Genomic DNA, 9,161 nt, shown 5'->3' with positions numbered 1-9,161 from the left:
TTCCATATACTACAACATTGATCCATATTCCATGGATTTGCCTGCATTTTTATATGCAAGTTGAAAAAGAATTTTTTTGCAGCCACTTCTTATATTTTCTAGACACCGAAGAACTTTGTAAACAAATCTCTTGGTCTCCTGTTTTTCTAGCCACTTTGCTAAAACAAACAAACAAAAATAACCCACACAGTATATGCAATAGTTTTGGATTTTGAAATCAATCTGTCAAAGCCCTGTAGAACAAAATGAGGTGGGATGGAAGTAGAGAAAAGTTTGGAAGATTACAGTGTGAGGTCTGGATGGCTGTGAGTGCAGCATTCTATGATAGTGCCCCTGCGCATGCAAGTACTTCAGAAGCCTGTACACTTTGTCCAGGTGAAGTCTTTGAAGTCTCACTGCCAAGCCACGTCACTCAGAAGTTAACCTCTGTCTCTGCATCAGACCAGTCACCACAGACATTGGAGTAAGTATTACTGTCCTGACTGGCCTTGCACAAAAGAGAAGCAAAATTAATAATTAATTCAATGATAGTTTTGTTGCCTAAATTAGAATTGAGTATGCACTTTAGAATTAGGCCCTTAATTTCTAATTCTTCTATTTATTTAAGGGTTTTCGTCAGAAAATGAGTGCTTTCCCTGTAATACATACAGGAATCAGATTTCTGTGGGGAGTACCTGGTTCTGTGATTTCAGAAGATATTCTGCACCCTGGGATTTCTTTGGGCCCTACACATACTTATGGGCTTGCCATCATGAAAACATTCTTCTGATATATATAAATAGCTCCTACCATGACAGTTATCCTCAATGTGTGCATCTGATGAGAATCTTTTGAGTTTGGTCAACTTCTTCCCAGTGAAGGATTATTATAATTTTCTGTTGATCTTATTACTCAGTAACTGCATATAGTAGGATCAAACAAACACATGTAATAGGTATCTTTCATTCTCAACCCAGATCACCTGGGTGATTTGATATATATAGTTTTCCAAGGCCATCATTTACAGTAATGTCATTTGCCTTTTTTCATTTGCATGTGTCCACTAATTTTACTCCTGGGGGAATTATGCACCAAAAAATTAAAAATTCTGCAAATTGTATGTTAAAACACAATATAATCACACCAGTTTCAATTATTTTTGGTCATTTATTTCAAAATACCTGTCAGCAAGTATGTCTGTAGCAATACAGACAAAAAAGATTCAGGAATTTTTTTTTGGTAAATAGATTCCTTACTAGGCATATTAATATAGAACCATACAGAACCGTATTTCCTGCACCCCTCAGAAGCAGTACAAAGGCTTTGGGGAGTCAGGGGTAATGGAGGAGCTGAGGGAGAGGGAAGTAAATTGCTGGGAAGGAGTGTGGATGTGAACTTGGAGGGTTGTTGGGTATGGGTGGGAAAAGTATGGAACATGTTTTTGGTGGGGCAGGGAGGGATTGTTAGGGAGCTTCCCCTACGCAGACCCTGGCTGAACCCTACCCTCTCCCATTCAGTCAGGCACATCTGATCCTGCACCCCCATGTGTCCTTGCACCTCCTGTCCACGTGTCCCTCCACCTCCACTCAGACACCCATTCTCCCATCCCCATGTGGCCCTGCACCCTCTCCCCTATGTGTGTCTGTCCCCACCCTCCCCCATCACCATGTGGCCCTGCACCCCCTGCAGCCCTGTGCCTCCACTCCCATTCAGCCCCTGCCCCAGTCTGTCCTCTGACACTAGCCCTTATAAGCCTGTCTGACACTTCCCTCCCCCCAGCACCCCACTCTGTCTCCCTGTAGCCCCTGTCTCCTGACCTGACAGGTGCTGCAAAGAAGGCTCTTTCTCTTCCCTAACTGGTGGGGAGCTGCTGCTTTGTTCTATTTCCACAGCACCCTCTGGTGGGCAAAAGGGCAGAACTTCAGCAACATTTCTGCAGAAGCTTTTTTCTGTGCAAAAAAATTAAATATGCAGGGCCTCATTAATTATGCACACACAGTGTAGGATTCATACAAGGTTCATGCGCTTGGCAACATTCAGGGCACACCCGGAGTGTTGTATAGGAGCTGTGCACACACAGCTCTTCTCAAGGGCATGAACCTTGGAATCTCGCCCAGATGACATGAACCGTGGGAAGCCTCCCAGGACTGGGCTCAAGGCCCGAGAGCAAGGAATGCGGTAGATAGAAACTGGTAAATAAGAATGTTAAACAAAGCCAGTGTATTCCTTTTATCTGTTGGAGAATGTAATGTGCGGGGGGAGAGAAAGAATAAAGGGGAAGGTGGAATGCTGACAGGCAGAAGTCGGTTGGCAGACCAGCTCGCTTGCTTGCTAAAAGCTCTGTGCTGTCTTGTATTTGAACCGCAACAACTGGCGCCCAACGCCCGGCAAGGGTTTCAGACGCGTCACTCATCCGCTTCGTGGATCCCGGTGAGTATTTTTCATTGTGGTAAGTATGGGAAGCTCCCTCTCTGCTTTGCAAGTGCAACACCGCAGTGAGCTACAGTATTTGCTGCGTAAGGCTCAGCATGATTGCCCCACTCGAGAACTCACTCTCCTGCTACAGGAGGTGAGTGCCCAATGCCCGTGGTACCCTGAAGCTGGAACCCTTAAGCTAGCGGACTGGGAGCAGTTGGGCCAGACATTGCACAAAGAGCCTCGGGCGCCCGTGCAGGCTTTACATGCCTGGCACCTCTGCCGTGATGCGATACAGCGTGTCTCCTCAGACAGGCCCTCCCTCGCGAGGCTGGTGCTCTCGCCACTCCCGTACGCTCCTGCAGCCATCCCCCCTCCTGGCGATGCAACACAGTGTGTCGCCTCGGAAAGGCCCTCTCCCACGCCAACAGAGGGGCTGCCAATCCCGCCACCCCCGTCCGCTCCTGCAGCCATCTCTCCCCCTGCTTCGCCCCCAGTGCCTCTATTGCCACCGCCTCCCTGGCCTTCCCCACCGGAGCCGGTGTGTGATCATCATCCCCCCGTGGGGCCCCATGCTCCGGGGCCCCCCGGGGGGTCATCCGCGTCTGCTCAGGGGCTTTCGCTGGTGCAACAAATGGTTCACGCAGCGAAGACTTGCTCAGATATTACAGCGGAGGAGCTGGCTGATCTGGTCTCAGTTTGTCCGGTGACCTGGCAGGATGATGGCCAGGGCAACCAGGTTGCAAACTGGGTCAGTTTGCCCTACTCGGTGATCAGAGACGTAAAGAAAGCGATTCGCGAGTTCAGCCTCACTAGCACGTATGTAAGTGGTCTCATTGAAGGGCTAGGTACTGGGTACACCCTGATCCCTGAAGATTGGAAGGCGCTGTTGCGCATGATGCTGACGCCCAGTCAGTATGTTATTTGGCTTAGTGAGTATCGGCAGATGGTGGAACGCCAAGCTCAGGTATATAGAGAGCAAGGTATCATTTATGAGCACTTGGCAGGGGAGGGCCAGTTTGCTACCGTTCAGATGCAGTCTCAATTTCCTCAAGCCGTCTTCCCCATTATTTCCACCTGCGCCCAGCATGCTTTCCGGAAGGTCCCGGATTCAGGCAAGCCTACCAAAAGCTTTGCCAGTATCTGTCAGGGTGCAACAGAGTCCTTTATGGATTTTACCAACAGATTGCAGGAGGCTATCCTCCGACAGGTGGATAACCCTGAGGCAGCTCAGGAGATCCTGTTAAAAATGGCGGTTGAAAATGGGAACGAGGATTGCCGCCGTGCTCTCCAGGCGGCACAAGCCTCTGGAATTCTAGAGCTGTCAGACATGCTGCGGGCGTGCCAAAACATCGGAACCCAAGCACATAAAGCTGGAGTTCTGGCCGCCGCCCTGTGGAAAAGTGGGAAGGAGGGGAAGCGTTGTTACCGCTGTGGTAAGGAGGGTCACTTTCAGCGGGAGTGCCATTCATCAATGGCGCCCGCCCACCCCTCAAAGAAGTGCACCAAGTGTCGGAAGGGCTATCACTGGGCTAATCAGTGTCGTAGTGGGTCAGGAAACTGCACGATGGGTCCCCCCCGAACCCAGGGCCAAACGGGGGTGTTCCCCACTCAGACAACTGTTCCTCTGCTTTAAAATCCATAGACTCCATGAGGGCCGCGACTGCCGGAAGTGCAGGGCTTGATTTGATTATGCAGGAGAACGCTGATTTTCGGTTGCCAGGGGAGGTTTGCGCCATACCTACCCAGATGACGGGACCTCTCCCTGATGAATTTGTGGGTCTGGTTCTCCCTCGCTCACACGCTGGGAAACAGGGTTTTTTTGTCATCCCAGGGGTCATTGACGCCGATTACACCGGCGTTATTAAGGTTCAGGTATGGACCCATCTTCCGCAGTCGCTCCCGCGTGGACGGTCAATTGCACAATTGATTTTAGTCCCCTATCAGGTGCCAGCCGCAGAGGATCGAGCCCGGGGCGGGAATGGCTTTGGATCGACGCTGTCTCAGTTGCCGTCTCACAACACGTCCTCTCCACTTGTTGCTCTAACAATGTTGGTCCGCCCCTTGAAACCTCAGTTAACACTTCTCTTAAATAATGTTCCTTTTACAGGGCTGGTGGACACTGGAGCTGACGTTACGGTGATTCGTGATCCAGAGAGGCCGGTCGGTTGGCCAACAGTTCCTTCTAAAGAGTTGTGGGGGATCGGGGATAGCAAACCCGGGCACCAAAGTTTGTCTTGGGTCACGGTCTCTACACCAGGAGGCCGTGCCCTTGCTACAATTCGCCCTTATGTACTCCCTGTCCACCTCAATATTTGGGGCCGTGACTTACTTGTAAAGCTGGACACCACCCTCGATATTAATATATAATGGCCCAAAGCCCTCCCTCACCCACCTTGCCCTCCGCATTACCATTGGTATGGCAATCCTTAGAGCCCGTATGGATTGACCAGTGGCCCCTCCCCCTAGAAAAACTGAAAGCGCTTCATTCACTTGTACAACAATATTTGCATGCACAGCGCTTGGAGACCTTCACTAGTCCTTGGAACTAGCTGCTGTTATTTTGGCCTTTCAACTTTTTGCTGATTGTCCCTTTAATTTGATCATGGACACGCATTATGTTTATCAGGTAATTGATCATTTACCCTTGCCCTTATTACCCCTCAGGTCGATGCGGACCTTCTTCGCCTGTTTTTGTCCTTACAGTATCTCATCACCACTCATAATTTCCCTTATTTTGTTGCTCATATTCGCAGTCATACCCCTCTGCCTGGGCTACTCACTGAGGGCAATGCGCGCGCCGATCGCGCGTTACGTGGTCAGGACTGTTGTGGGTTCCGGCCAGTGCGTGCGACTGGCACTGAAACAGCATGGCATGGCACCAGGGGCTATCGAACCCCATACCGGAGTTTCAGCTGACCTTGGAGCAGAACGCAGTGCCTCCCAGGTCGACAAGAGCGGGACGGAGACGGAGGAGGCGTAGCGTCCCAAGCCAGCCCATGACATGGGGAGCAGTAAAAGCATTGGTCGCCGCGGCTCAACGAAGACTGGCAGCAAACCAACAGCCAGAGACTCCTGAGACTTTGTTTGTGGCAATTCTCGCCCAAATTACTGCTAATTCTGTATTGACTGTATGCCTTTTGTGCCTGCTATTTCCTGTAGGGGTTGGCTCGGGAGCGCTTTCTCCGTTACGGGCCCGAATGACATATGGGAAAGATTGGCTTCAATAGCAAATGTTACCCACTTTTGTTTATCTGATTTTGTAGCAGCTGAAGAATTGTTAGGTACGTGCCTTATTCCAGTATGTCATCACCCTGAGGAAATTGGGAATGAGATGATGCTCGCTGCTTACACAAACCTCTCTTCTCAGTACTCTAGCATGGCTAGTTGAGGCCCGGCCAATTACACTTTACCTTCTTAAGCTCATTTTTTGCTGTTGCTGTGTGCAATGTATTTCCTTTTTGTTAAGGCTTTGTCGAGAACCGCCCTGGCAGGCTCCACGAGTTATGACCTCGTCTGGAGTTAATTGGCTTGCAAAAGCAAATTGATGGCTACCATGAGATGGCCGAGCACAAATAAACAAAAAAGGAGGGGATGTAGGATTCATACAAGGTTCATGTGCTTGGCAACATTCAGGGCACACCCGGAGTGTTGTATAGGAGCTGTGCACACACAGCTCTTCTCAAGGGCATGAACCTTGGAATCTCGCCCAGATGACATGAACTGTGGGAAGCCTCCCAGGACTGGGCTCAAGGCCCAAGAGCAAGGAATGCGGTAGATAGAAACTGGTAAATAAGAATGTTAAACAAAGCCAGTGTATTCCTTTTATCTGTTGGAGAATGTAATGCGCGGGGGGAGAGAAAGAATAAAGGGGAAAGTGGAATGCTGACAGGCAGAAGTCGGTTGGCAGACCAGCTCGCTTGCTTGCTAAAAGCTCTGTGCTGTCTTGTATTTGAACTGCAACAACACAGAGTAGTGCAGAATTCCCCTAGGAGTAACTAATTTTTGGTACCCTAATTGAGACACTTAGGACCTGATTTTCCAGAGTGCTTAGCAGTTTTATATCACATAAAAATGTTCAAAGCACAATTCCCATTGACTTCAGTGGCAGTTGTGAATGCTCAGCACCTCTGTGAATCTGGCCCCAAGTGTCTCATGTTGAGGACCCAGAAAATGAGGAACACACAATTAGCAAAGAAGCTAGGGGCCCTACAAACACCAGTCTCCTTCACTATAGAACCCTGATTCATCCCCAGAGTACACTCCATTCTGTTCACTGAAAAATTTAGGGATACTGTGGAAAAGTGTATATGACAAATAATTAAGACTATGTACTTTCTTAAAAGTTGTGTGTGTGTGGAAAGTTAAGTGGAAAATTCCATCATGTGGCATCATATTGACCCCAACTAGAATTATCAACAGACCTTTAGATTAGGAGCACAGACTGCTGTCACTTGAGTTAATGGAGTAACTGATAGCAGTAGTAGGCTGTTTTCTCAATGGGGACCAGCACTAGGGGGGCTGAGACACACACTTTCCTGGTGGATTTCACAGATATTTGTGTTGATAGCAGAGAATGGTGAGACTCAGGACTCCTGGGTTCAGTTCTAGATTCTTGAGTGGAGTGTGTTCTGCTGGTGATAGATCCTTCTGCTGTGTCCCCATCACTGCTCCAAGCCTGTCTCTGTCCCTTCTCTCCAATCTACAGCCCAGCCCCCCTCCTAAGCTCCTCTCCCAAATCCCCCTTCTTCTCTCCTCCTATCCACCCTGGCTCCTGCCCCCACCCCTTCTGCTCCTCTCCACCTTATGGCTCCTGCAACTCTCTCCCTTGCACCCATCTCATTCACCACTCATCCTTTATATTCTCAGCAGTGGGCTTCCTCCTTCTCCACTCTGCCTGGGCACCAGTACGCCAACACATTGATAACACAGGAGACACAGTCTTCCTGCTCTCAGCTCTTGTGCCTGGTGCCACAGCAGTCCCTGGCTGTCAAGAAGAACAAGTTCAGGAAAAGTCCTGCTCAGCCGCAGGATGGAGATGCTCACTTGGCTCTGCAGGGATGGTGCATGCTCAGTCTGCTCACACGTAGTAGCTGTGAGAGGATGGTGAATGTCTAGTGCAGATGAAATCTTTGGAGAATTTCGGGACCAAATTCTAGCAAGTCTCTGCTGAGTGCATGAACTGAGGTTTTTCAAAGGCTCCTAACTTGGCCAAATTTGGGCAGATGGTCACAGGATCAGAAGAAGGCACAAGCCTAATGCTAGAGGAAGATTTCATGATTTTGCTCCATAGCACTGAGGTGCTAGAGCTTCTGAATGAAATAGTTACACAATATTTTTTTAACATGGGCAAAATTATGAATTGTCCCCTAACTGCATTCTTGGAAACCACCATCATTTTAGTTTTACTTTAAACTAAAAAAACTTTTTTTAAAAAAAAGGGCTTCTGGAGGCAAACACCAGGCATGGAAAATGGTTAAAGGTTGGCAAAATTATAAGCATCTGAAAACAGACTTATAACAGGAAATCTCGGGCAATCTTAATAATAGGTGGTGCTCCCAGTTCTTCCTATAACACAGGAATCACTCTTTTCTGCCACTGAAATGTAACCACCTCTGGCATGGAGCTGGCCTGTTGGTTTAATTACAAAAGCAACAGTACACCAAAGTTTAGGGCAGGAAATGAAGCTGAATATTATATCTAATGTAAAGTTCATGCACAGTTAGAGTAGCAGGATATGAAGGGAGCCTCTTCCTATCTTGGCATGCCTAGGCAGGATTCCAACCTGGAGCATCCTGAGCACTAAATGGGGGATTGGTAGTGCTCCATGGCCACAACGTTGTATGACCTTTTTTGGTTGGGAGGAGTAACCCAGGCTCAGTCCCTCTGTGTGTCTACTGCCAATGGTAGCAGGGCAAAGGGGAACACATTGCTCCTTTAGGAAGCAGAAGTAAAGAGCGCTGGATCACTTAAGCCATGCAACCTGACACCAGCAAAATGATTTTTGCAGACGTGCACCACAGCGGAATTGCCTGTGTCTTTGGGGCTTCCTTAACAAGTTTGCAATTCAAAGGACACAGGATAAACTAGGTAAGAGCTAAATGCAGAATCCAATTAAATCTCTATCTACAGAAGCATCTGCATCATGGGAGCCCGGGAAATTTATTTTATTGGGGCTTATGAGGCCTAGGGTAGAAAACAATGTTTTGCCTATTCAAGGGAATAGATAAATATTGTTTAACATTTCCAAGAAGGTGAGTTCATAAATTAACATCCCTGATTGTCAACTGGCTTGTTCGTTAACTTAATATTCAGTAAAGGGAGCAATTACCATGGCAACATTCACATCTTATGACACACTGTGCTTCCTTGACTGCATAATCTGCACAAGACACACACTGTGAACTTTGGTATTTGTGATAAAATTAAAGAGAAAGTATATCTCATGATTGACACATTTGTCTGCTTTTTTTTATTGCTCCTTTTTTTAAAAAAAAAAGTCCTCCCCTCCACCCTTCTTCAAATTGTTTTCTCTCCATCCCACAGAAATGTTGAAAACAGCTCATGCCTCCCCCGGATCTTCAGATATATGTTCCTGACAGTAATCCTACGCTATGCAAATGTAAACTGCAAAGTGCAGGATTTTTTTAAAAAATTAAGTACATCCATTGGAGTCTAAATTGTGAGTAAAAGCGCTAAGGGGAATACTACTAATAATAAAAAAAATCTTCCAGTGCCTGCATAATTATAGTTCTGTTGAACAAAGC

At 47.7% G+C, this 9,161-nt stretch overlaps 1 protein-coding gene and 1 long non-coding RNA gene across 2 annotated transcripts; both read left to right on the top strand.

Moving 5' to 3' along the window:
- Positions 1-2,324: 2,324 nt before the first annotated feature.
- LOC140909076 (uncharacterized) lies at positions 2,325-8,847 on the top strand. Its single transcript, XR_012158068.1, has 2 exons — positions 2,325-2,409; positions 4,505-8,847. It is a non-coding gene; the product is annotated as an uncharacterized LOC140909076 (long non-coding RNA).
- Positions 2,404-8,847, top strand: LOC140909075 (endogenous retrovirus group K member 5 Gag polyprotein-like). Its single transcript, XM_073337499.2, has 2 exons — positions 2,404-4,557; positions 5,062-8,847. Exon 1 carries the CDS (start codon positions 2,435-2,437, stop codon positions 4,028-4,030), a length of 1,596 nt encoding a protein of 531 aa, XP_073193600.1. The 5' UTR covers positions 2,404-2,434; the 3' UTR covers positions 4,031-4,557; positions 5,062-8,847.
- Positions 8,848-9,161: the final 314 nt, after the last annotated feature.

Source organism: Lepidochelys kempii, chromosome 3, assembly GCF_965140285.1.
Source record: "Lepidochelys kempii isolate rLepKem1 chromosome 3, rLepKem1.hap1, whole genome shotgun sequence".
In the NCBI taxonomy this organism is placed as follows: Eukaryota; Metazoa; Chordata; order Testudines; family Cheloniidae; genus Lepidochelys; species Lepidochelys kempii.
Note: the sequence above shows the minus strand (reverse complement) of the source record. Positions and strands in the feature narration are given on the sequence as shown.